The sequence below is a fragment of the Mandrillus leucophaeus genome, unplaced genomic scaffold, assembly GCF_000951045.1.
Source record: "Mandrillus leucophaeus isolate KB7577 unplaced genomic scaffold, Mleu.le_1.0 Scaffold208, whole genome shotgun sequence".
Classification (NCBI taxonomy): domain Eukaryota; kingdom Metazoa; phylum Chordata; class Mammalia; order Primates; family Cercopithecidae; genus Mandrillus; species Mandrillus leucophaeus.
Window position 1 is genome coordinate 2249642 of NW_012102121.1, and position 26564 is coordinate 2276205.

General features: G+C 55.8%; 1 protein-coding gene and 1 long non-coding RNA gene across 4 annotated transcripts in view; one reads left to right on the top strand and one right to left on the bottom strand.

The window, feature by feature from the left end:
• Nucleotides 1-445: 445 nt before the first annotated feature.
• The window catches only part of CNTFR (ciliary neurotrophic factor receptor), a 38454-nt gene continuing 12335 nt past the window's right edge, over nt 446-26564 (bottom strand). For all 3 annotated transcript variants that reach the window (XM_011980059.1, XM_011980058.1, XM_011980057.1), the window contains 8 exons: nt 17745-17829; nt 13473-13706; nt 6711-6828; nt 6370-6536; nt 5093-5256; nt 1703-1883; nt 1175-1343; nt 446-1085 (listed from right to left, as the gene is read on the bottom strand). In XM_011980059.1, the coding sequence (XP_011835449.1) occupies nt 1085; nt 1175-1343; nt 1703-1883; nt 5093-5256; nt 6370-6536; nt 6711-6828; nt 13473-13706; nt 17745-17829 (1119 nt within the window). In that variant the 3' untranslated portion in view covers nt 446-1084. The remainder of the gene's footprint in view (nt 1086-1174; nt 1344-1702; nt 1884-5092; nt 5257-6369; nt 6537-6710; nt 6829-13472; nt 13707-17744; nt 17830-26564) is intronic.
• Nucleotides 16850-26564, top strand: part of LOC105539672 — a 14930-nt gene continuing 5215 nt past the window's right edge. Inside the window, exons 1-3 of the long non-coding RNA XR_001006086.1 lie at nt 16850-16992; nt 18260-18493; nt 20099-20196. This is a non-coding gene — a long non-coding RNA (uncharacterized LOC105539672). The remainder of the gene's footprint in view (nt 16993-18259; nt 18494-20098; nt 20197-26564) is intronic.

Genomic DNA, 26564 nt, shown 5'->3' on the forward strand with positions numbered 1-26564 from the left:
TAGGCCTGACCTTCTGGCACTCCTGGACTGTCTCTTGGATGGCAGGGATCAGGCACACCCCCTGGCCCCAAGGATGAAGCCTGCCCCTCCCCTTCTGCCATCTTAGCCCTGTGCACTGGGCTCAGGCCTGGGCACTCATGGAAGGCAGTTCTAGAGGTGACCCTTGAAAGGCTTCTGCCCCAGCCAAGACTTGGGCAGCCTCCAGGACTGACTGGATACCCTATGGGATCCCTCATTTCCCGCAGTTTTTCCCTGGCTGCAACCCTGTGCTCCAGGGAAGCCCTACCCGCCAAGAAGTAGACAACACTGTTACCAGATACACTGGCCTGAAAGCTGAATGCCTCTCCCCACCTTCCCCAACCACAATTTCTTTCCTCCACCAGCCCTGGAAGGGGCAGGGTCCTTGGAAGAGGGGTACCCTCCCAAAGCGGATCTGTTCCAAGGACTCATGAAATGGTGACGTTTAATGAGAACCCCCCACCCCCCCACCCTGTATATACATCTATAAAAAATTCAAATACAGCAAGTTACCATTGAGTCAGACTAGAAGGGACTGACAGGGCATTAAATACTGTGGGATAGGAGCAGGGTCAGGGGAGGGGTGTACAAAACAGGGCAGAGGGGAGGGGACTGAAAAGTGTGGGTGCTGGGGGGAGGGGGATGGCTGGGCCCCCCCAGCATCAGGAGCTTATAATCTGACGGTGGCAACAGAGACCCTGGGATAGACAGGAGGCTGGGGCAGGAGGAGAAATCGGATGTGAGAGGCTCCCCTCACGTCCCCCAAGGGCTCCTGGGAGTCGCTGGCATTGGAGGGTCCAGCCCAAGGGGCCAGGGTGAGGGGGTCTTTGGTGGGTGGGTTAGCTGCATGGCCCACCTCCCACGAGGGAGGAAGGAGGGCCAGCTTGGTGCAGCAGGGCTGGGGGGCGGCAGGCCCGGGCCCGCCGGGGGTCTCCACAAATTGTGTCTGAAGAGAATGCAAAAGGTCCTCCTGCCCGTGTGCAAAATAGAAACCGGGGTCTGCAGGCTCAGCTCCGGCCTCTTGCTCCTCTGCAGGTGCTCTGCATGTCCTCATGGGGTGCCGGGCTCTGCAGAGACAGGCAGGGGCCTGTCAGGGAGGGGGCTGCAGTGGGGGTTCCCTCAGGCTCCCTCTGCCACCCAGCCTCACTCAACCTACCAGATCATGAGACTGCTGGCAGTGGTGGCAGCGGCAGCCAGGGCCAGAGTGACAGGGACGCTGACCAAGAAGGGTGCCGAGGGTCCCCCGCCGCTGCCCAGCTCCCCAGGGTCACAGATCTTCGTGGTAGGTGGGGGTGCCAGGGAGCTGGTGGTGCTGGTCGTGGTCTCTGGGGAACATGGGGGAAACTCAGGGCAAGGCCAGGGCTGGGGTCCCATCCAGATCTGGGGGCTCATGAGACATACCGTTCTGCTTCCTGCATCAGACTGGTACTGCCTCCCCCATCAGGCAGATCCTGCTTCCCAAGGCTCACAGATAACCCCTCCACCCAATGACCCCTACCAAGGATGTCCAGTTAGCAAGGACCAGGAATGGCAGGGGTTGGACAGACAGGCAGAAGTGTGGCTGCCACAGAGTGTGGGTACCCCGGGAGCAGAGGCTGGAGGCAGCAGGGTAGAACCAGGTCACAGGTTCTACCACAGGCCTCCAGGACAGCAGAGCCAGGAGGGAGGGCAGGAGCAAGCTCACCCGCAGCCTGGGCCTCCGTAGTGAGGTGTCGCGGCTCCTCAGTCCAGGGCGTAGCATGGGCAGCCACGCTCCAGTCACTCCATGTCCCAATTTCATTGTCCTTGGCTGCCACTTGGATAATGTACTCCTTCCCGGCGTAGGCATCTGTGATGGTGTGTGCTGTGCCATCAGACAGCTCCACCTGCAGCCAGACCATGGGGTGGGGGTAAGGACACACTTGGGGGCCAGGATTGTGAGGTCCCTCCAGAGGAAGTGAGCATGCCTCTGGGGAGAGGCGAGGACTTCCCTGGAGGAGGAGGAGGACATGGAGAATATTCTTGCCAGAGATTGGGGACATCTTAGGGAGGAGACCCCACGGGAGAGCAGTTGTCCCTGAAGGAGAGTAATGACATCTTCAAGGAGACCAGAAACACCCCAGGGGATAATAAGGAGGTCTTTGCCCTGTGCCTACGACTCTGCTGTTGCCCCTGCTCTCTCACAGTCCCCAGCCTGGCTGAATCCTGACCACAGTCCCAGCCTGGAGGTGGCAAGGGCAGGGGGTGAAAGGAGATGGTAGTGCCGCCCTCTTCTCCCACCAGGAAGCCACTGAGGGGAGGTTCCACACACTGACTGGAGCTAGGCTGCCTGAATTTCAAATTTGGCCCCATCGCTTAGTAGTGAGGTGACCAAGTTACTTAACATCCTCACGCCTTGCCATCCTCATCTGTAAAACGGCATTCATGAGAGTATTCATCTCTTAGGGTTACAATGAGGACCAAGGCATGAGGACAGCACCAAACGCACTTCAGCCAGCGCTGTCATTACCATGGCTTCTGGTCAGAGCCCGGGTTCCCAGATGCCCAAGGCACCTACCAGCCTGGCCCCAGCTGAGCCTCCCCTCAGGAAGGCCTCAGTGTGGTTATCACCCTGCTGGGGCAGAAAGGGGTGGAGGACAGCCCCTGGGGCTGCAGGGCACAGAACAGCTGCTCCATTTCCTCCTGGAGGCATCGCAACCCCACTCCTGCCCCGCTGGCCCCATCCTGCTGGTCTCCCCCAACCCTCCAGGCCGGGCTGCCTGTCCGGCGCCCCTTCCAGGCCCAGGCTGGGCTCTGGTTCATCTCAGCGGCACCCGCTGCCTCATTAAGCCGCCTCGTAAACAGGGGCAGCCGGCGGGGGCGGAGGAGGGGGCCGCTCTGGGCCACGTCTGGCTTCAGGGCTTTTTTGGTCCCTGTTCCAATCTTCCCCCCAGAAAACTGGGGTCTGGGCTATCTGACCTGACAGGCTGTGAGTGCATGCACACATGTGTGTATGTGTGTCTGGGCATGTGCTCAGCCTGTGGCCCTGATAACGGTGGTAAAGGTCAGGGTCATGGTGAGACACCTTTTAGGCCCAGACCCTGGGCTCAGTAAATCCTAATCTCAGCCCTGGAAGATTGGAGGGTCCCAAAGACCCTCTTCTCCTGGAGCCAGGGTCCCAGTTCTACCTCTGGTACCCCAGTCCCTTTCTGCTCGGCTCCTTCAGCTCTGTCTCCCTCCTGCCAGGATTAGACCGCAGACCTCCATGTCAGTCTCTCCCCACAGGGAGGGAGCCACAGGGAACAGATCAAATTGCCGCTTCATTGTGGGCTCATGGTGGGCACCATACCTCTGGGAATGTGGCCCCCAGGAGGTCAGTGCTCTCCTGGGGACCACATATCCTAGATCAGGATCCTTCTTGTGAGGTTATCAGTGATCCCTTCATCCTTCCTCTCAAGAAAAAGGCTTCTCAACTGGCAGGAACTCCCTAGTCACTGACATTGGCCTCCCCTGGGAGTCCTCCATGGTCTGCTGGAGCAGATGCCCGACACGCCTTCCAAGCCTCCCTGTCCACTTAGGGCCAGGGCAGGAGCTGCAGGGAACCCATGCTGGGTCCCCGTACTTGCCTCTCTCTTGTCCATGCTGAGACAGCCCCTGCCTAGGGCCCATTCTTTTGCAATTCCTGGTCTGGATTTTCCTCCTGAAAATCCAGGTGATGTTTTTCTCTGTTCTGCCCTTCTTGCCCCCTCCCAGTCATACACCTGCCTCTCCCCAAGGTCAAGGATTGGGGAGAATAGACTCTGTTCAGAGCAAAACTTCAGATGAAAAGAACCATAAATCTAACCAGCCCCAGTGCCACTGAGACACAGAATGGGGCTAGGATGAGCTACAGGCCACGCGTATTCTCGCCACGGAGCCTGCACACTTTGCTCTTCCCACCTCAGTGTGGGGGTCAGTTTTGCGCATGGTCTTGGCATGTTAGCTGCATACACGTATGGCGTATGATTCCTGCTGGGAGCCGCGCGTGTGTGCATGTTCCCGTGTGTGTGGTGGGCAGTGTGCCAGGTCCACTGCAAGGCGTGTGCGCCGCGATGCGCGGGGCTGCTGCCTGTAGCTCGTTAGCGGGGGAGGGGGGGCTTGTGAAACTAGACCCTGGTTATTAGCAATGCATTAGGCGCGGGCAGCTGGCCAGGCGGGAGGGACTCCGGACTCTGTCAGGGAACATGTGAGTGCATGAGCAGGCTTTGTGGGGGACAGGCACCCAGGAATCGAATTACACGCTTTAAAGGCCAGACAGGATAGGGGCACGAGGAGCTGGAGTTGGAGCCTGGTAGATGAGGTGGGGGTACAAGTTGACCCCCAGGAACCAGCCTGGGTTGTCCCATGGAGCACCCTCCCAACCCCAGTCCTAGCCTACAGGCCTCGTGGGCCACACAGAGTGCCTACAACCCTATGGGCCCAGGGTGCTCAAAGCAAGAGAACTCCAAGTCTGCCTCAAACCTCTGGCTGTTCCCCGGAGCTCTCTATTGTAGCTTGATCCAGACCATAGTCCGACCCCATACTGACTCTTGTCCACTGCTTGGTTCCCAGCCAGGCTACCTTCCAACTCATAGCCTCAAGCTGACCCCTAAGCTGGGTCTGACTTTGGAGTCCTGATGCCAGTCAGGGCCTAAACTCGCACCCTGGACCAGGCTTGACCCCACTGCCTGATCCTGACCCCTTGGGGCCAGCACAGGCCCAGAGCCTGGGCCAGAGTATAAAGAGGGAGATGTCTTTGAGGGCTGAAAGAGGGAGATGTCTGGTCAGGCTGAGGTAAGGAAAGGGAGCCTTGCCTGTCCTGCCCGCTATCTCCCTTCCTGCATTTCTCTCCACTACCCGGGGGAGCCACAAAAAGACATATGTGTTCCCAATGCACTAACAGGGGTCACTGGGAACCCCTAAGGACACCTGCCTCAGCTCCATCCATTCTCCCAGGCCCACCTGGTCCCTTTTCCCTACAGAGAGCCTGACTCATCAGGTCTCACACTGGAGCTGCTGCCACGTGGGATATGGGTGCCACTCACTCCACATGATTCTAACTCAGGCACCCAGGATCTTGACAGGGCAGGGCACTCACATGCTGCCACTGGTCCAGGATGAGGGGTCGGTAGCGCAGAAAGAACTTGAGAGGAAAAGACTCAGGGTCAGGCCAGGTCGAGGGGATCTGCCATGTCACCTCCAGCCGGCGAGGGTTGCTGGGCACTGGCCGGGCTACCACATTTTCTGGAGGATCAGGCTTCACTGTTCAGGAGACATAGCTTCATTACTACACTCATCTCTGGCAACAACCCACTTTGTCAACTCCAGCCACCATGTTGACCCTCTCATATTGCCAACCATTGTCATCAATATCACAGTCACCATGCCTCTTCTCTATTGTCAATTCTGGTAGCTACCGTAGAAAACTATCTCATTACTTCCAAGTCTGACATCCCCATCATCACCAATGGCTGTCACTACAGTCACTGTCACCAACTCTTCATATCAACATCCCAAATTTCATCTCATCATCCCATCATCCCAACTCTATCCTCATACTGACCTGCATCCCAGTAACTAAGCCAATATGATGCCTCCATAGTTACCACTGTCACCCCCACTGTCACCTGGATTACCCCCTCCTACCCCAGCATCACACACTCCCCCAAGCCTGGTTTTTCACTTCAACTTTTCCAGTTCCAAACTAAGACCTGGGTCAAGAGTAAAAGAGTCCACAGGTGTTGCAGATCTGGAGGTAGGCTGGGGATCTGATGGGAGTGCCTAAGGGCCCAGCTTATGTGGAAATACTCTGGCTAGGGATCCAGTCATGGGGTCTGGGGAGAAGACAGGGGCAGGCAGAAGATCTGGCTGGGGCGGAGGAATAGCAGGCAGAAAGCCTGCCTGGAATAGGGCAGGGGCAGGTAGAGGGACTAGCTGGGATGGGGGCGTCAGGGGGAGGACGGTATCTGTCCCAGTCCTGTCTCCTGTTCTGACACCTCATTCATCACAGGCCGTAAGGAAGCCATTAGAGTTGGGCGGGGGTGGAGGCTGCAGCTGCACAAGGGTCTGGCCCAGTCTGCCCCCGCTTCCCCCTGCTGCATGTTCTGGGAGCCAGAAAAATGATCAGAAGAGCTGCTGTACAAGTCTCTCAGCCCTTCAGGTAAAGGACATTCACTTACACATTCACAGGTATATATGTCATGCATATATGTGCACATATATGCGCACTGCACATACTTGTGCAGAAGCATGTACATGCCATGTATACATTTGCATGCATGTGGACATCCCCACCAATGTTCATGTGCCTCTGGCACATATCCACTTACATTCCCACTGGAGTAGGCAGCAGGTTCCCCCAACCACCACACTTACCAATGGTGAACTCGTCAAAGGTGATAGCTGTGGCATTGTGGCCCAGGGCATTGCTGACACTTATGGAGACCTTGTACTTGATGGTGGAGAACAGGTGCATGTAGCGAATGTGGCAGCGGTTCTTGAGGGCTGGGTCCTTCTCACAGACCATAATTTTGGAGCCATGCCTGGGGAGAGGTGAGGCCCAGGTACTGTTACCAACATCAAGGGTCAGATGGGGTAGAGGTTGAGGGAAGGTCAAGCCCAAGGCAGGGCTGGGGTATGGACGGAGGGCATGGTGGTGGGATGGGGGAGAGGTCAGAGGTCAGGGCTGGACCCGGGTCACAGGCACAGCTACTCACAGCACAGTCACATTGAAGGTGTTGGGAATGTAGGTGGGGGTGGGCAGATGCCAGCTGCAGTAGAAGCCCTTGGGGTAAGTGTTGGAGCGGCAGCTGAGCACAGGCTCCCGCGGCGGCACTGGGGGTGAGGACAGTATGGTCAGGGCATTCTTGGAGCTCCCAGTCCCCTGCACTGTATGGGGACAGGTGGGCCCCAGAGCCCCAGCTCTCCCCCCTCAACCCATCATCGATGCCAAAGTTGTGGGGGGGAGGCTGTCAGCGAGGGTCTGAGGCTTCCCAGGCCACAGAGAGCCAGATGTTTAATTAAAGAAAAACAAGGGCTGTGCGGACAGGGAACCCCCCCTCCACCTGCTCAATGGAGGCAGGAACCGTGGGGATCAGGGGGCTGCGGGCCTCAACTCATCAATCACAGGCTGGAGGTGATGTCTGGGGGAATCGGCCCCAGCCCCACATCTCCTGCCACTTTGTGTCCACTCCCAGAGGAAGACTGTGCTGCGGAGACGAGGGGAGTCTTGAATGGGTCCTCCGACTGCTGGAGTATCGGGTGCACTTCCTGGAGAAGAGACACCCCAGACTTCCCTCAGTAGAGATGGAGACACAAGGACAGGCCTGGTGGCTACACATGAACGGCACTGGGCAGCTGTTTGTATGCATATCTGTGTTTGTAGATGTCTGCATGCAGGGGTATATATGCTACATACATGTCTCTATGTGACATGAATGAGTGACCAAGGATCCATAGGAGCAGCTATGTGGATGTGTGTGAATCTGCGTGTCTGTGTGATTGTGTGTACAAGTGCCTGTTGAAAGGAAGCTGCTGTTCCCTTTGTGTGTACCTCATCCCAGTGCCAGCCCCCAGCATCTTCCATCGCAGACCCTTTAAGAAGCCCTTTACATGGTAAGCAGCTGCCCTCACTCTGGAATAGGAAGGCCCAGAGAGGGATAGGGACCTCTCAAGGTCAGACAGTAAGCCAGAGCTGGGACTAAACCCCAGGACAGGGGTAACCCTATATACACACACTTGGGAAGTCCTTTCTGCAGTCTAGCCCGCACTCTTTTTTGCTGCCGTGAGCACTTAGCCCAGCTGTCCCACCCTCAGGCATTGGGTAAGGCGTGAGGACAGGCGGCTCAGGTTCCTGGAAGGAGGCAGCTTATGTGATCTGACCCAAGCAAGGAATGTCCGTCTGCGGCTCCAGGGACACTGACACCTCCCTCCTGTGCCTCCCCCCTCCTCCGCCCCCGGCCTGACAGGTGGACAGGAAATGGGAGGGGGGCAGCTCAATAAGCCAGGGACAGTGAAGGGGAGTGCATGTCTATGCTTGTAGAGTGGCCATGGTGACACAGGGGAACAGTGGGCTTCCATCCACAGTGTGCACGTGACTGTGAGTGACTCTGTGTGATTGCATGTGCGTGTCCAGTATGTGTGATGCTGGGAGGGGCCTGGGGCAGAACCCCCAGGATCCAGATCTCGCTTTGCAGCAGAAGAGATGAGGGGACAGAGAGGCATCAGGAGAACTCCAGGTGGAGGCGGCAATGCTGTAGGCGGAGGCAGCTCCATTCCCCAGGCCTGTCGGGGAAAGCAGGGCCCAGTTGAGACCCCACAGGGCCAACCTGCGTTCTGCCCTCCACTGTCCTCCTCCCTTGGGAAGCCTTCCAGGCCCTGTGTCCATCTCGTGTCGTTCCATGTTCATCCTGTGTGCCTTTAGTGTCTCTTCCCTGTCTGCCCACGGGTGCAGAACTCTGCCTGGGGGTGGGGTGGGGGGCGGCCAAGGACACAGGAAGTGCCTTCTGGGGGCCTGTTGGCCAGGCCAGAGTTGGCAGGCACCCCAGGAGGAAAGGACATTCCGAGGTCGGCCGAGAAGCCTCCACTCCCCGCTCCTGCCACCGCCCCCCTTACCCCCAGGAAGGGGAAGGGCGCTGGGGGTGGGGTGGGGATCGGAGCCTGCAGAGTCAGCTCCCTGCTGCCCGGGACTCCTCAGAGGGCAGAGCGGGCCACAGCACTGGACTCACAGGCCCCCACCCCCGGCCAGCCTCCCCACTGACCAGGTTCCTCCACTCCCCAACTGTCCTCCCCCCTCAGACCAGCCTCCCCTTCCAACCTCCCCCTCACGCCAGTTCCTCTCCCTGACTGGGAAGGTCACGGTGGGGTGGGGGTTGGGGGGCCGACTGGGGGCTTTGTCTGTCATCTGGCTACTCCTGCCTGGCCCTGGGCCCTGAGCAGGGAAGGGCTTGGGTTTCCTGACAGGGACCAGGTTTCTCAGAGGGAAAAGGAGGAAAGAAAAACAAAAGGAAGAAAAGGAGTGACTTGCTGCAGCTGGAGCCCAGCTGAGGGGCCGGGTGGGTGGAGGTGGGGGTGCTGTGAGATTGTAGGACAGTGTGGGATCAGGATGCCTGTTGTGAGTGTGTTGTGAGTTGGAGGAAAAGCTGTTTTTAAGAAGCTGTGATTGCAAGGCTGTGTGTAACTGTGAGAGGCTCCGTGTGTGTGACTGTGAGACTCTGGGCAGTTGTGTAACTGTATGATGGGAGGCTGTGTGGGACTGGATGACTGTGTTTGCACATGACTCAGGGTGAGGCTGTTCAATTTTGAGACCGTCCCTATGTGCAAGGCTGTGTGGCCAAGGTACTCTGTAAGAGTGCCTGCAAATCTGCCACTGTGTCTGAACACAGAGACAGCTAGAGCTCATACATGAGGCAGCGCATATGTGATGGAGCAAAGTGAGGCTGAATGCATTTTGCAAACTGTGCGTGTGGAAGGTGCCCGGAATTCCCAGCATGTTCACACGTATGAACTGAACACCGTGTGAGTGCATGTTAGAGTGTGTGAGCAAACGCTCCTATGCACACAGGTCACAGTATCAGGCTCTGGGCATACAGGGCATCTGGGTTGCCCCTTGGGGGTCTCTTGAGATACCCAAGTGACTGTGTCAGCCTGTGGCAGGGTGTCGCTAGGTCCCATGCGGGGCCGTGTGCGCGTGTGCATGCGTGCATGTGCCCCCGCTGGCCCAGGGTTTGTTTGTTTTCCTCCTAATTGACTTGTTTTTCCATGTCCAGCCCACCAAACCGCATGTTTTTCCTCTCATCTCGCCAGCCCGCCTGGGCTGGAGCCCCCGGCACGCATGAGGCCTGCCCGCCGGCCCAGAGAGGAGGAGGGGCAAGCTGCCCACACCCTAGGCCAGACCCGATCAGGCAGGGTGGGGCAGGGTGACCCTTCTACTCCAGCCCTACCCACGCCCCACCCGCATGCCGCCTCCTGCCTGGCATTCGAGGCTCAGGCCTGGTTCAACCTTATCTCGTGGCATCCCTTGAGGCATTCCAACTTCTGGACTCCCAAATGCCCCGCCGACCTCCCACTTGTGATTTCTCCCCAGACATTTTCTTTGACCATAGCCTTCTCCCCACTCTTTCCTTTCCAGCCAAACAGGGCTACAGGGAAAGGAGTGCTGAACCAGGGGATCCAGAGCTTCCATCCTAACCAATCAAATAAAAGTTTTAAAAAACTGGACAAAGAACTGTCCATTTAAAAATCATTTTAATCTCTGGTTTGTTTTAGTTTAAGATCAGAATGATACAGAATCAGCAGTGTCTTGTAAATAAAATGATGCTACTAAAAGGAACACTGTGATCCTGCTTCCTAATGTGGGGGGTCGTTCCGTCATCCTAGGGAGGAGAGGAGTCCTTAGGGCTCTGCTCGTGAGGATCCACTTGAGAGCAAGAAGGCAGATCAGGAGAAAGCAGTTCAGGGATTAGCCTGGTTAAGGAGACTTCCAACAGAATACTGTTAAGACCAAGTTCCCTTGTAAATAGAGACATAAAAATTGCACATGTTTAGGATAAATATTAAATAATTTTTGGTTTGAATGACCCACAAATCAGGGGTAACTCTGTCCTGTTCTCTGATAGCTGGCAGAAAGGATAATTTGATATTGAGTGTTGCCAAAGCCAGTCTCTTGTTACTAATATAAAGTGACTGAGACGATAATGATTAATATCCCCTGTTCCTCTGACCAGGTCTTTAGAAGGAAATAATGCAATGAGAGATAAGTACCTGAAACTAATGCTACAGCCAACTCATGGCCAGCCTTCCTGTGGCAGCAGGGCCTGGAGGGCAGCGAGCACTCTATATAAAAGGTCTGGGCCCTGGTTACAACAGGGCAGCCATGGGCATGTCCTGTGGGTATAGACTACGGACATTACTTCAAGACCTAATTCCCCTCCAACGACCTCTCAAAGAAGATCATATCATCAGCAACAGGGGTCCAGGGCCACCAAGGCCCAGCCATCACAGCTAGCCTTGTCCATCCTGAGGACTTCTGGGACCCAAACTGAGAAGAGAGGGATGTGGGTGACCAGTGCCAAGCTGGGTTCATCCTTTTTCCACAGCACTCAGTAAATGGCCCTTTTCCCTCTGTAAGGGCCTGGGGCTAGACTGAGTGCTCCACTTCTGATGGACCCCATAGTGGGCCAAGGAGAATTATTAGGCTGGTCCTGCATTTCTCAAGCTGGCCAACAGGGGTCACTCCACCCGTGGCTTGCAACTAAAATGTTGGGTTTTGACTGCCATCTCTTCAGTTTAGACACATTAAAGAATAACCAAAAAAAGGCCTTCCCATGGGGAAAGGTACATTCCCACCAAAATACATTTTCACACCTCTTTAAGCCCCACAGGTGGGTCAGTGTTTTTGTGGAAGACCCTGAACAACCCTTCAGCCTAACATTTTGCATGGTGGTCTATGCTAGTCTTTTGACAACGAGGCAAGTGTCTGCTCCCAGATCCCTTAAACATCTCTTAGGTAGCTTCTAGGGAATTAGGAGATGATTTTTGGGCAGTGGGGTGAACCATACCCAAATAAAATGAGGCCAGAGGAGCTTGAATCATTGGCTCAGGAGAAAAGAAATGAAGAAATGGAACTATGTTCAGAGTATTCACTCTGTTGGTGGGTACCTGCAGCTGGGATCTGGATGCCTGCCCACCTCACCCTCAGCAATGGTGATGGCCTTGTCATTCTGACTTCTCCAGATCCCTCTTCCAAATCACACTCACCTGGTCTTCCCTCTACCTTCTTGCTGGCTCCTTCTTATTTCTTTTTGTGGCTCATTTCCCTCCATCGACCTCTTTACATGCTGATGGTCTTTAGGGCTCAGTTCTGGGTCCTCTTCTCTCTTCACTCCACGATCTCTCCCTTGGCCATCTCACCCCCTCCCATAGCCTTAATGCTGACAACCCCCCACAAATATCCATCTCCAGCAGAGGCCTCTCCCCAAATCCCAGACGCTCAGACCCACTGGTTACCAGCCATCTCAACTCCCGGTTGTCCTCCAAGGATACCACTGAACAGGTCTGCAGCAGATGTCTAGGGAGCCGCAGATCCCTTGCCCATACTATTAATACTTCTCACTCTCAAATTCTGCAGTTATTCGCCTAAGAGCCTTCTTTTGCTTTGCCTGCTGGGACATCAGGTCAAAAGTGCTGGGGAATCAAAGCGCCTCCCTCCCACCCCAGGTGAATCTCTCAACCACTGATGGGCAGGAGCTAGTAAAAACACATCCCAGCTCCCTTACCCTCAAGCAGGGCAACTCAGGTGCATGTTCTGCATCTGCACCTTCAGTGGTTAATGTCAGTCGCCAAGAGGCAATGTCTGGATAATTTACTCTTTATTGACTAACTTAACTTCCTTTTTATGTGTTACCTTCCCATTCCTTTATGGTATTTCCCTCACCTGCCAAATAAACTACTTGCATAAGAATTCTCATCTTGGGATCTGATTCTAGGGAAACCCAAACTAAGACACTGTTCAAACAGCACACATTATCTTTTCCTTCTGTTTTCTTCCTGTTGCAGTCATGAATCCCTCCAGCTGTCTTGACTCCTCTCACCCTCTACTCTCCTGTCCTTCCCACCTCCAATCCATCACCAATTCCTGGAGGTCCAACTGCCCCTTCTCAGCTTCCCCAGCTCCATGCCCTGGTTCCAGGTCCTCATCCTCTCTCCTGCATCCAGTAACAGCCTCTTTCATACCTTGGTTTTTCTCCATCCAACCTGCCTCCCTCCACTCAGAGTGATCTTTTAGGAACATGACCCAGAAATTGTCACTGCCCAGCTTCCAGGATCATGATCTGCCCCCCTGTCCCTTCCTTCAGCTCTCTCTTCACATAGACACCAGCCCAAGTGGCCTTTATGTGCCCTCCCAGCTGCTAAGGCCTACAGTCACACCCAGCTCTCTGCCAGAAATGATGTTTCAATGTGTCTTCTAAATCACCATTCGCTTCCCAAGTCTCCATTCGTTTCCCACTCCAGGATGCCTTCCTCCTTCCCTGGGGCCTCCTGGAGCGCCTTGCCTATACCTGTATAACTACATATCCCAATTCCCTCCCTGAGGCCCTCTGACCAGCCCTTGTGGGAGCAGACACAGTGAGGCTCCTCCAGCTCAGATCCGTGACCTGAGGGTCTCTCCCCACTCATGTCCCAGGTAAGCCATGCCTTACCAGCTCTCTGCCCACGTTGTCAGAGGGAATAGGGTTTTAGGATACCTAAGACCTCCACGGGGGTGGGATCATGGGCAAACTGTCTAGGGGTCTGGACTCAGTGGGCAAGACTGGACTAAGAGGCCAGAAGAGTGGGCCAGGACAGAATCAGAGGGCAAGGGTCAGGCTGCAGCTCTCCCCTCTCCGTCTCCCCCTAACAGGAAGGGGACTTGATCTGGGCTAGGAGTCTGGGTCTCAAGGAAGGAGGGAGGCTGAATGAGGGGTGGGGGCAACACTTACAGCCCACATGCAGCAGGACTTGGTGGCGCAGGTGCCAGGAGTCACGGTGGAAGCAGGCGTACAGGCCACTGTGGCCCAGTTCTAGGCCACGGAGCACCAGCTGAGAGCCGTTGAGCAGGTCAGGGGCCAGGTCTGTCCCATTTACCCGCCACGTCACTGCTGCATCCCAGTTTGCTGTCCCACATGGCAGTGTCACGTCGGAGCCCAGGCGCTCGTACTGCACATGGGGTGCCTCTGTGGGGGGCGGGGACAGAGGCCAAAAGTCACAGGTCACAGCCCTGCCCAGCACTCCCAGGTGAATGTGCTCAGACAAGAGCCTGTGAGGATGTATGACTGAGGACGAGAGGCTCAGTGTCTGACTGTGTGAGTGTCTTGGGGAGATGGAGAGTGTTCAAGTGTGCAAGTGTGTGGGTATATGAGTGTCTCCAAATGTATGCGTGTGCATGTACAGGGGCTAGGTGTATGACTGGGCAATCTTCTGTGTGTGTGTGTTTGCATGTGACAGAGTTTGCATAATGCTGAGAGGGGTCAGTTCTCAGAGAAAACCCAGTTCCTCTCCAGTGCCTGGGTTTTTTAAAGTTTCCTGACCCCCATGACCCTGATCTCTTGCCACCCACAGGCTCAGCCCAGTCACTGACGTCCATTACCCAGGCAAGCTGGCACTGAGGGGCCCCACTCCTGGACTCCTTTTTCTGTCTCCCTATCTATTTCTCTTCCCCACCCCATCTTTGTCTCTTTCTGTCCTGTCTCTATCCCCACCTCCCCCATCTCTCTTCCTGTCTCTCTCCTTTTCCTCCGTCTGCCCAGCCTGCCATCCCACAACAACCTGCCCCTCAGCCATCCAGGGCTCAGGTGGCAGCAGGAGAAGGGAGAATGGGCAGCAGGGAACCCTAGGGAACTCCTAGCAGATGTCAAGTTCACAAGGCAGGAACTACTTAGGGCAGGTTGGGGTCTTGAGGGGTGCGGTGCTGCTGGGATGAAGCGAGCACTCTGACCATTCATCTCCTGCCCCCAGGAGCCGCCTGTCAGAGCCAAAATCAAACCCCAGCCCTGGCTTCAGCAACCCAGGCGTGATGAACGGAGCCCAGGAGACTGGAAATGGAAGGGTGGAGGCGAGCACCTGTCGACAGGCAGTGCGAAGTGAGGGAAGCGAGCAGGGCAGAGAGGCAGATTTAAGATGCAGGCACATAGAGACAGGGAGATGGGAATCTCAAGACACCCCCTTCTCATTCTACCCCCTGAGCCTGAGGGACAGACATTTTCCAGGTCTTGGCCAGATCTGTGGAGTGAAGGTGGGAGAGGAGAAGGGAAGGGGGAGAGGGTAGCAGTTTGGTGGGGGCTGCAGGATCCCTCGTTAACACTCGCTTACATCTCCCCTCCAGAGAGTCACCCTGCTGAGCTGGGGAATTTTCAGAGGCAATTCCTGTTAACGAGCCAATTAAGTTGGGCCAGTGGCCTCTTAATTAGACTTGTTAACACCACCAAGACTGCAGGGGTGTAGGGATCCCCCTTGGACCCACTGGCCACCCCCTCCCCCCATTGCAGCCCCCTCCTCAGCACTGCTTTTCTCTGCGCTGGAACGTCTGTCCTGGTTTGCTGCCTCTGTTGTCCTCGCTGTGCCAGGGTCTCTCTGTGACTCTGGGTCTCTCTCCCTTGCTGCCTGTCTCTATCCTGCCCCTCTCTGAGCCTCTCTGTCCCTGTCAGAGGAGAAGGAAGCAGAAAACCCAGCCAGCCCTGACCACTCGTCTGTGGAGCCTGGGACCAGCCGAACAGAGGATGAACGGGCGGAAGGGCGGTGGTTAGGGGCCTTGGAGGCCACAGCTGTGAGGCTGGACCAGACACTAAACAGGGGCCTCCCCCTGACCAGAGGCCCAGTGTCCAAGACTCCGGCCACCGAGCCCCCCCAACAGTCCACCAGCTCCAGTCACTGAGCCCCCCTCCAGCCTCCCTTCCAAAAACCTGGAGCTTCCAGGAAACATGCCAAGCCCCTCTCTCTGCACCCCCTAGCAGAGACTTTGCATCCAGCTGCCTGAGGAGGAGGCTGAAAACTGACCTTTGGGGAGGGGGTGTGGCCATCATGGTCCCAGCAGCAACACATCAACACTGACCAGGCAGTTCAATGCTAACATGGACCCAGTGTGGCCCTTAATCCTGGGGAGCAGGTACAGTCACCACACAAGGACACAGCGACCCAACATCACATTATACAATGGCTATGGGATAACACCTCCCCACCATACCTCGTCTGCTCCACAAAAAAAGTAGAAACACAACCTGACAGTAATGACAAACTGATGATGTAAGGGCAGGGCAGGATGAAAAAATGACAACACAATGGCAGAAGACAACGATAGGCCACAATGGAGAGGTGGAGGGGCAAAAGGACATAACAAGCACACAGTGTCACAACCGCTACAATAACACAACAATGGCAATACACACAGCCATGCAACTGCTCCAAAGATGGCAGTGATTTAATCTTTTGTCTCTGGACAGCTCTGCTCCCGCCCCGTGGGTGCCCCTACTGATGTGCTGTCCATTTCAGAAATTAAATCAAGCAGCAGGGGGAGGATGGGGTTCTTGGCCCTGACGCGGTGACAAATGCTCCAAAGGAATCAGCTGTGAAAAGGTTGTTAGAAGCCAGGATGAGAGACAGAGACAGGATGAGGTCATGGACATGGAGAACACAGAGGGACAGAGCTGACGGCTCCCTCACACCTGCACACACAGCCTCACAGGGGGACCACATGCCAGAAACAGTCCCCCCAGGCATCCTAAAGCAACTTCATTTTGCCACATACACAGGAACAAGAGCAGTCACTCCTAAAGAAGAAGGACATGCAGGACAGTCATCCACAAGGCCACAGTCACAAGTTCACAGTCACACAGGGACACTGTCTCACTTCAGGGATGGTGACACCTGATACGAGATCACACGTACACATACAAGAAGGGCACCATCACCCGGGGACACAAGGAGACAGTTTAATACAAACACACGAAGAGAGATAGAGAGATACAATTACATGTGGAGTACAGTCTCAAACGCAAGGATACAGCCCACAAAGGGCATGCAGACAGGCAATGTGACACAGACAGACAGTGTCACACGTGAGGAACAGCCCACAAGAATACAGCCACACAGAGAAATGCACTCAAACAGGGACACGCTCTCACCCTCACAAGAACACAATCTCACACTCTCAGACAGGTGGCCTTATGTCCAGGACCATGGGGGCACAATGTAGAGACCACTGGCAGGCCCTAGAGACGCCCAGTCAATGCCCCTGGGGCTGGCCAGGATCTCTCTGGGTCTCACTGTTGATCTCATAAAGAAGAGGCCATAGAAGCCTCGACTCACTACTCACAGCCTTGAGGGTGGCAGAGCCCAGCCACCAGGGTCTGCTCCATGCCTAGTTCCTGGAGAGGCCTTCACCCTCTCTGCTTTTACCCAACCCGACTGACACAGAGTATGAGGTGGGAATCACCCAGGCAGGGAGCTTAGGGAGCCTTGTTCGAGGTGAGTTTTGAGTTCAGACCCTCAGCTGATGTTGCTGTTTGAGGTGCTGCCTCAAGTGCAGTAGAGGGGCAGGAGGTCAAGTTAAGAGGGCCCCTGTTTCTCCCCGCAGGGACACGGTTCCTTGTCCTGTGGGCTGTGGGCAGGCCTTGCCCCTCACTGGAGAAATAGGTAGAGGGAGGGCAGGGAGGCTGCCAATGTCTGAGCCCTGAGCTCTCCCCCATGTGGCCATCCCAGCTGACTAACCTGTCCCTTCCTTAGTGCACTAGCTCTCTCCTGCATGTTACCCTGTCCCCTCATCTTGTTCTCAGTCAGTCCACCTTCTCTGTCCCTATCCTCCCTCTGGGATGAAGCTGAGGGTAGAAGGTGACCTGCAGTCTTGCCCACTGTCTCCAATCAGTGCCTCCAACTGCACCCCCACAAATCTCTGAGAGATCCCCTTTCACCCAGATACAATACACAAGTCCTGCCCCAGCCTCCCCCACCAATTCCCATCCCACCTGCCTGTACCCTATGCCACCCTAGTAAGAAGACAGATCACCTCAAGCCAGAGACACTGTCAGCATTCGACCACCCAGGTGTGACTGTGGAGGACTGTGCATATCAGTGTCACATGACTCCATGTCCCTCTGGGTGGTCATGTGTGACAATGCCAGTGTGTGACTCTTGAGTGCTGTCAGGATACAGCTATGCCAGTGAGGGTTCATGTCCAGCTCTGAGATGGGGGTCAGCAGGCGGCTCCCGTGAGCACTCACCCTGTGGACTGTGTCTCTGGGTGTAGACAACTGCAGCGGCAGCAGCAAGCACAGCACAGCAGGCCCACGGGACAGGAGCAGCCATCTGTTGGGAGAAACCAGGGTGGGGGAGGAGACAGCATCAGCCCAGGCAGGACTGTCCTGGGGAGCCCCTCCTGTTCTTAGGCAAGACTGGGAAATCCCAGCCCTAGGGCAAGGGCATCTTGACCCCAAAATGCCCTTCTTAATGGGGCTCAAGATCTTTTTTCAGGCAATAGAAAGCAACATTATTGGCATCTGTAGGCAAAGGTTTGCTAAGATGGTAGAAGGCAACCTATGGTGGTTTGCTGTTCGATAAGACTGCTGGCTACACAGCGTTGTCAACCGCAAATGAGTTATAGAATATTGGTAATGCCAGGGCCATTTTTCTAAAAAAAAAAAAAAAAACTTTACTGGTGAGGTTAGCTAATTTGCTATAAACATCGTAAACTGAAAGGGTAATGTTTTAATTTAATTGGAGGTCTATACTTCTCCAGATTGCTTTGAATGGAAGCCCCCTGTTGTGCTCCTGGGGAGATAGCCTGAAACCTGGATGCTCCAGAGCCGCTCAGATCCATCATCTGTCCCCAACACCCCTGCGGCGAGCCTTGCCACTGGGCCCTGGGAAGCTCAGAGCAGTCGAGTCAGGGTAGCGGGACATGACCCAGGTCAGATGTGACTTTTCCGTAATTGTACACCAATGCTCAAGAGAAAATGAAGGATTTTAATATGTAAGTCCTTGTCAGGGACCCTGGCCCACCCTTGACCCCAGCCATGTGCCCCTAGGAGCCTGGGAACCCCAGCCCAGTAGGTGAGCATCAGTGTCCACATGCACCCATGCAAGTACACAGGATGCACTCAGGACATGGCCCCAGAAGCCAGATGGATCTAGTGTCCCCCAACCTGATGTCCTGCTTCCTGAGATGAGTCCAACTATTCTCTTCCCCTCCCCCAGCACACATCTACACTTGATGGCAGGGAAATAATTATTTCCCGCAGAATGGGCCACAAATGTAACAACCGCCCCCCCCCCCACCACCTTCAGTCTGAAAAGAGAGAACTATCAACCACACAGAAGCAAAGATCCAGAGAAACACTGAGGGATGCTACCAGACACTCAACCAGGGCCACCCTCTGATTCCAGCCAGCCACACAGCAAAGATGCTGGCCAGGCACACTGCCCCAAACCACCAGACAGGACCCCAAAGAAACAGCTCCACACATAGTGGAAGATACACCAGAGACTGTTAGAAGGACCATCAGACAAAGCCAAAGAGACAGGTAGATGAAACCAGATAGCCAGCCAAAGAGGTGGACAGAGAACAATGACTCAATCAAAGGACCCGCCAGAAACACTGGAAAGGACTCAGCTAGACCCAGGCAAACACAGTGCCGAAGGACAGGCAAGGAGCACAGGCAGTGAAGCTGTCGGCGACAAAGCCAGAGAGCTAAGACACTGTCAGAAACAGTGCCAGAGAAACCGTCTGACACACAAGCAGAGAAATACCAGAGAAACTGATAGACACAAACAGGCATACACCCAGAAAAACAGCTCAAGAAAAGAGCCAGAGCCACAGCCAGATGCTCAGTCAGGAAGTATCCACACCACTCCAAACACTGCCAGAGACACTGTCAGACACACAGTCAGACACACTGCCAGAGACACCGTTAGAAAGACGGCCAGAGAAACAGCCAGACACACAGCCAGAGAAACTGACAGAGACGCAGTGCCAGATACACCCCAAGAAAGTGCCAGAGACTCAGCTCCAGACGGTGTAGACATAGCATAGCAGAGACAAATGTGGGTATCAGCCTGAAGCAGCTGTGGAGAGGTTGGAGAGCAACAGACTTCCTGGGGCTTCCTGTGGGAGAGGGCTCCTGCCTGCCTTTTGCTACCCTTGACCTTCTCCAGGGAAGTCCCCTCCTCTGAGCCTGCTTTTCCTTTCCTCCCTGTCACAGCCACAGGTGCCCTGACTGCCCCTCCCTGGCACAGCAAATCTTTCTGTGTCCCAAGTGGCCCCAGCTACTCTCTGCACATCAGTGACTCCTGGAGCCTTAGCTACCATCTGGCCTGGCTCCTTCTGACCCTCAGCCCCTCCGCACTCCTCAGCTACTCCTCAGGCCTAGGAGGTTAAGACAATGGCCAAAGTTACAGTCAGCAAGCGGTGGAGCCAGGAAAAGAACCCAGGACTGCCTGAATTCAGAGGTGGTGTGAGAGAGAGAAAAAGAGACCAGCAGCCAGAGGCCTACCTGGTTCCCTGACCTCAGCCCTGGCCAGTCGCCCTCAGACCTTCCCCCACTGCCTCTGCCATCTGTCCATGTCTTTCTCCTCACAGCCAGGAAGATCCTCTGCCTTGGTCCCAGGCCCACTGCCCACCACATGGGAGCAGGAACCAGGGCATGGGCAGGCAGAAGAGCAGGCAGAGCGGCTGAGGTTAGATCCAAGGATGGGAGTGTTCAGGGAGAGGAGGAACGGATGGCCTCTACTCCCAGCTCCCTCCTGGTCCACACAAGCACACACTCCCACGTGCATGTGTGCACACGCACACACACTCACACACACACACTCAGGCCCCCACAGGGGGAGGGGTGGCTTCTTCATCAAAGTCGCCTCCATCAGCCCGATGAGTTACTGTAAGGGCCGGGCCCTGGGCCAACAGGGCTGCAGCCACGGGAGACGGGCGCTGCTGAGAGTGAGTGCTGCAGAGTGGGGGTGGGGTGCCAAGACAGACACTGCAGGGTTGGGGGCACCCAGAAAAGGGAGAGACTCAGGGAGGGGAAACAAGAGGCAGGGAGAGAGAAGGAGCTCTGAGTGGAGACCCAGAGGGACAAGGAGAGGCTGAGATAGGAGAGACGCAGGGGGAAAGATGGGGCACATAGGAGATGGGCAGAGACTCAAGGGCAGAGGGACAGATCCAGAGAGAAGGGAGGAGACCCCTGGGAGGGGTCTCTGCCCACCCTAGAGCATCTCCGTGGCCTGCCCAGCTCCTCTAGCACAAAGGAGGATGGGATGGTGGTCAATGTTATGTGAGGCAAGAGCAGGGCCCTCCTGGAGGCTGGAAGGATTCTTTCTGGGGATCCAGGACCCCAGCCCCTAGGGGACAAGGGTGAAACCCCATCCATGCCCCTGCCCTGCAGATCCAGAAAGCCCCAGGCCAGTGTCACTTCCCCCTTTCCTCAGACTCCCAACTGGGCCCACTGCCCAGGTCGGAGGTTGAGGCCAGAGGCATCCAGGACACACCTCTATCCTGCCTTGGCTCATTCCAGGCCACCCATCCCAGGGTAAAGAGCATCTTTCCTGAGAATTTTCCAAGTCCACACCCTATGGCTCTGGGATAGATCTGCAGGATGAATCCCATAGAGCCCTAGATAAGGGCTATGCAAACTGGCCCAGGCTTCCTATCAGCCCCTTGAAGAGGTCAGCCCCAGAATGAGGAGGGAACAGAGGGGGTACCCCGTAAGCAAGAAAGGAGCCCAGGGCCCAGAAGCCCCTGAATCCCTTGTCAGCACAAGGGTCCCTGCACCTATCCCAGCAAAGAACCCCAGTGTCATCATTACTCCCACACAGGTAACACATTAAGAGTCAAATTCTGGGGTCCCAACTTACTGCCATTGTCCTGCTGTGTGGCATAAAGACACCATTACACAATGATAACAACGCCCATTGAAAACGACACAGTTGTACCATTGACAATGACACACAGGGATGTTGACAGTCACCACAATGACAATAATGCAGTGAGTGACAGTCACATACATTGACACCAACAAACAGGGCAATGATACCAGTTGACAATGACACAGTCACAGTGACAGTAGCCTCAGAATCAAAGATGCAATGAGACTCCGTCACATAGAGTAACACTGACGGTGACATCAACACAGTGACACAGCGATGTTGATGGACTCAGTAACAGTCTCACAGAATGATACTAGTCCACAGTAATACTGGCACCCCTGGAGTCTGACAGCCGCCATCAGTAACACTGACAGACACTATGACAGGCTCCAGGTCAGGAACCTCTATTACCCAGTTTAAGAATCTGGCTTAGGACCCAAGACCCGAGAACCGTCTTGCCAGTCCCAGCAATGTTCCAGTTGCCCTGTGCCCCTCCCCTCACCCCATGCCTAGCTCAGGGTAGAACCTGGGGAAAGGAGGTGAGTTTTGGAAAGCCTCTATTTATCCCTGCAGAATCACAGACAGCAGTTTAGATTGTAGAAGGCCAACCCTGGGGAAGTCCTGCCACCATCAGGTCAGGGTGGGGGATAATGAGCACCACTAACTGTGTTTCAGCTATAATCGTGTGTGCGTGTTGATCTGTAATAGTGTGTTATGAACTTCAGGGTTTGGGTTGCTGTGGGCATGCTGAGGGTCAGGTAGGCTCAGTCTTGCCTGGACAACGAACGATCAGGGAGGCCTCAAAACAAGTGACCTCAAAGCAAGGTTATTGTTCCATCTCTGAGGCAGGGAATTGAAATCCAGAGAAGGTCACCAGATGGACTCCCTCCATTGCCAGGGATCAGGGTGGGTTCAGAACATCCATCTGATAAGGGCATCTGGCCCAGCAAAGAGCGGAGGGGACTCCCCACAGCTTCCAGTCCCCTGACTCCCATAGCCCAGACTCCAGAATCCCATAGTGAGGGGAAAAGGCACCTTTTATCCTGGGGCCTCATCTCCTTCACCTCTCCCCACAGCAGCCTAGAGGACCTATCTCAGGAATGAGGCAAGAACACAGGACACAGCATGGACTCACTGATTCAAACGCCTGGGTACTCTAGAAGCCTCAGACCTGCAGAGGAATTACGTTGGAGCGGAGAAAGAGAGATACATAGACTTGGAGAAGGAAATGAGAGACAGAGCAGGGGCAAAGACAGGGACAAGGACATGGTGGGCAGGGAGGAACAGTACTGGCTGAGGGAGAGCCTGGAAGAGACAGTCAGGGCAGGCGGGAAGCTCCAGGATGGGGAGGAGGGGCTGAGGCTGGGAGGCCCCCAGATCCCACCAGGCCTAGGCAGCCTGGACAGCGTGGGCGGTGGGGGCGGGGGCAGAGGCCTGAGCGGTGCAGAGGCTTGGGGGGTGGGGGGACCAGGCCGAGGAGGGAGGCCTGGCCCTTGGCAGCTGGCCCAGCAAGCCCCCAGCCAGGGAGGGGCGGGCCTAGGTCAGGGGCCAGCTTGTGGGCTGGGGCTAGCTGGCCATGGGCGGGCAGGCTCCCACTCCCTATGGTGTTTCTCCCTCCTGTCTCTGAATCTCTGGTCTCTAGCCCCTTCTCTTTTCCCTCCTCTCTGAATCCAGACCTGCCTCTCCTCTCAGCTCTCTCAGAGACCCCACCCCAAGTGGCATAGGGCTCCAAGCTGTGCCTGGGTTCAGGATTCAAGATTTACCTCCTCCTGGGCTACCATGTCCCCACCCACACCAGGGGCAAGCCTCAGTCCTCAGGGGAAAGGACCCTATCCAAGCTTAGGCCCCGTCCTCCTCCTTAGAAGGGGGCAGGATAAGCCAAGCACCAGTAGGAGGGGGCCAGAAGGGAGGCAGGGGGAGCGGTCCCCCAGCTCTCAACGCTGGCTGAGGCTGTGGAAAAGGAGGCGGCCCAATTGAGTGAGTTGGGGGGGTGGGTATCCGCACCTGCTGTTGTGACCTCCACAGCCGGAGATGGAGGCCTGGGGGGGACAAGATTCCGATGGATTTTGGCAGCGGCCTGGACTCTGAGTGCTCAAAACCCCCACTCCCAGCCTTTTGCACCGTAGGGACCCTGAGATCAGCATGTGCGTGCCCTGCTACACGTGTGTGCGGGCGTGTTGTTGGGGGAGCCTGGGGCCCTCCCATGATGGGCCTGGCTCGGCAGATGGGGAGGCATCCTGGGGAGATGGGAATCTGTCACCAGCCTGTGCCCACATGTGAAGGCCCACTTGGAGCCCTGCGTGCTGCCTGGTGACCTGGGCATGGGCTTGTATATGCACATACATGCAGGCCTGTGCTTAAGTAGCCCTTTAGATGCAGAAGGCCTGGGCTTTTACCCTCAGAAGTCATCTGGTCCAGCCCCCTTCCTCTTGAATGGAGAAGAGGAAGGGGCAGATAAGTTCATATCCTCCCTTTGGATACATAGGCTCTGGAGAGCTTCACAGAACCTGAGGCACTGGTGCCAAATCCCCCAGCCCCCAACCCCAGTCCAGTCTCTTCTGGATTCCACAAGAATCAGGAGACCCCCTCCACCCAGGAAAGGCACACACTCCAGTCAGGTTAAGTCTGTGGGGAGCGGAGTGCTGCTCTTCTTGGAGGGACAGAATGCTGCAGCATGTTAGACAGCTGGAAGAACTCCATGAAAGGCAGGGGATGGGCAGAGCAATAGGGTTGACTAAGACTTCCCTTAGCAGGGGGGATGGGGTAGGGAAAGGCCCGAAGTGGATGCCAGGGACAGGAAGGAGGCTGCAAGGCAGGGCCCCCCATGGAGACAAGGATGGATAGAATGGCTTTCCAGAGTTGGAGACTGGGACAAAGACCTATTTGCCTCAGCATCTCCTACCACACTCACCCCTGGACCCATCACTGCTATAGTACAGACACACCCTTGAATCCATACACAGAGGTCCAGGCATGCAAGCTCACACACACACACACACTGGGGGGTGGGGGCAGCAGTGCATGTGATGCATTGGCTTGTAACAAAAAAACCCCGAAGCTAGTCATTCTGACAGAGCCAGAGTTGGGTGGGGGGAAAAGAAGCTTCGAATGTCTTCTGTGTTCTGTTCTCTCTGCCCCCTAACGTGCACGTGCACCATGCACGCTACTTCTGAGGAGCCTTCTGGTCTGCTGGGCAAGACCAAGCCATCCTTCCTCCCCTTTCCTCCCCTCCTCACAGTGAGGAAGCCAGAGCAATCTGTTCCTGATGGGTAAACACAGGCGTGAGTACGCGCACACACATGCTCACACACACACCAGCCACTCAGGCCACACAGCGCCCAGTGCTCACTTCATCCTAAGATAGAGCACACACTTGGGTTCTCATTACACCCGGCAGAGCTCTCAAAGCCCCTGCCTCCTCAGACACACAGGACCAGAGCTTCACGGACACACCCAGGCAGCCTTTTGCAGACACTGGCATTCAGAGCCTACCATTGTGGCCACACATCAGGGCCTCCCACATGGATACCCACTCCCACAGCCCCGTACATGCTGGTGTGCGTGCACACACACATTACAGTCACACTCACACACACAGACTCCCTCACACAGCCATGGTCTCACATATGGATACCATCACACACTCCAAACAGTCAACCTTCCACACAGACACCATTGTACACCTCCAGAAGTTCAGGGCCCCCAGTCGCCCTTGGCCCCTCACGCCCCGACACTAGCAATGGGAAACACCCACATACACACCCTGAACAGCCACACTGTGCTAGGACCTCAGGCTGCCTAGTTGTGCCTGAGGGGAGGGAGAGAAAGCCTAGGGTGGCCTAGGGCAGGAAAGAAAAGGAAAGGAAATACTTTGTTGGTCCCTAAACAGACGATTATTCCCCAGGCAGCTCCTTCTTCCCCAAACCCTGCTTTCAACAGCATTAGGGGATGAAGGGAGATCCTCTCCATATAGGAGAGGTGAAGGAAGTACCTCGGGGAGACAGATGTTGGCACTGGAATCGGCAAGAGCCAGAAAGGCACAGAAACCAGCCAACTCCCCAGGCCCTTGCTGCCTCCCCTCACGACCCTCTCTTTGCCACGATGAGGATCAGCAGCAGCTCTCAGCCTAGCTATCTGCTGTGTGATCCCAAGGCCTCTTCAAAACCTCTATATGCCCATAACTGTCTAGCGGGCACCCAGATGTCTGGCCTGGCTGCAGAAGGGGCAGGAGAGGGGAAGGAGATGGAACCTCCACTCCAGCCCCCCAGCCCCCACCAAAGCCCTGGCATCACTGGCAGCCCACAGAGAGGTAGGACAGATGCCCAGCATGGGGGAGGGCAGCAGGCAGAGCGAGCGGGTGCTCCTCTAACTAACCACTGAGGAGGAGAGTCGTAAGGTGTCCTTGGACCCTGCAGCCCCGCCCCCATCACTGGAGGAGTAGACGCGGAGTCGCTGTCCAGGCAGAATGGAATCCAGGCTGTGCTGGCCAGGCCCCAGCCCAGGAAAGATCGGCAATGCTGCGGACATCCTTGCCACTTGCCACTCCAGGTGTAGCTGGGGCCCTGATGCCTCCATCCTAAAAGGAGCCTGACTTGACTCCATGGAAGCCAGGCAGGACCTAAAGAAACCAGGCAGGGGTAATGCCATAAAGCCAGGTGATAGGGACTTCAGGGAAGCGGGCAGTGGGGACAAAAGAAACCAGGCAGCAGGGTGTAAGGAAACCAGGTGACAGGGCCCCAAAGAAGGTAGGTGGTGGGAGCCAAATGAAACCAGGCAGTGGGGACTAAAGTTAGCTAGGAGGTGTGGACAAATGAAGCCAGGCTTTGGGGATCAAATCAAACCAGGCAAGAGGCCCACAGGATGTGAGAAAAGAAAGATATCAAGAGCTCATCCCCTCTGTCTAGATGTCACCCCCACACCCTGGGCCTCTCTCTCTATAGCCCCCCTTCCACTCAGGCGGTGGTCCCCTCCCCCAGGCCGATGGACACAGCCAGAGCCCCCTCCCCTCTCAGAGGCCTGGTCCGATTGCAGCCAATGGGCCCCGGCCCCATCCCTGGGACCTCAGGAAGTCCCAGTCCCTCCCACCGGCTGCAGAGGCAGGGGGGCTGGGGGGAGAGAAAGAGAAGAGAAGAGAGACAGCTTGGCAGGGGGAGCGCGCGGAGCAGCCGCGGGGGGCGGGGGCC